The 684-nt window shown below is 44.7% G+C and overlaps 1 protein-coding gene across 1 annotated transcript in view; it reads right to left on the minus strand.

The window, feature by feature from the left end:
- Positions 1 to 211: 211 nt before the first annotated feature.
- The window catches only part of EMH_0039720 (protamine P1, putative), a gene marked incomplete at both ends in the record, with an annotated part of 3,811 nt that continues 3,338 nt past the window's right edge, over positions 212 to 684 (minus strand). Inside the window, one exon of the mRNA XM_013495432.1 lies at positions 212 to 652. Coding sequence (XP_013350886.1) covers positions 212 to 652 — 441 coding nt within the window. The remainder of the gene's footprint in view (positions 653 to 684) is intronic.

Consider the following 684-nt stretch of genomic DNA (forward strand, 5'->3'; position numbering starts at 1 on the left):
GGGTTTAGCTGGATATATAACCCTATAAACAAACAGACAAACAAAAAAATAAAATAATAAGATAAAATAAACAAACAACATAAATAAAACAAGTAAAATAAAATAAAATAAAATAAATTAAATAAAATAAAATAAAATAAAATAAAATAAAATAAAATAAAATAAAATAAACAAACAAATTAAATAAATAAAACAAAAAAAAAGTTTAGTTTTATGTATCCCTCTCTTCTTCCTCTTCCTGCTGCACCGTCAGCAGCACTTTCGGTTTCTTTGCTGCTGCTGCTGCTGCTGCTGCTGCTGTATCTTCAGCAGCAGCAGCAGCAGGAGCAGCAGCAGCAGCAGCAGGAGGAGCAGCAGCAGGATCTGCTGCTGCTGCTGCTGCTGCCTCCCGCTGTCTTTTTCGTCTTTCTAGTCGCCTCTGTTTGCTTGTCGTTGCTGCTGGTGCTGCTGGTGCTGCTGCTGCTGCTGGTGCTGCTGCTGCTGCTGCTACTTTTGCTGCTGCTGCTCCTCCTGCTGCCTCATCATCCTCAGCAGCAGCAGCAGCATCTGCATCTGCTGCTTTACCTGCTGCTGGTGCTGCTGCTGCTGCTGCTGCTGCTGCTGCTGGCTTTCTGTGTTTTCCTGCTGCTGCTGCTGCTGCTGCTGCTGCTGCCTGCAGCAGCGCAGCTACCTCAGCAGGCACCC

The sequence above is a fragment of the Eimeria mitis genome, genomic scaffold, assembly GCF_000499745.2.
Source record: "Eimeria mitis Houghton genomic scaffold, Emh_scaff1571, whole genome shotgun sequence".
NCBI lineage: Eukaryota > Apicomplexa > Conoidasida > Eucoccidiorida > Eimeriidae > Eimeria > Eimeria mitis.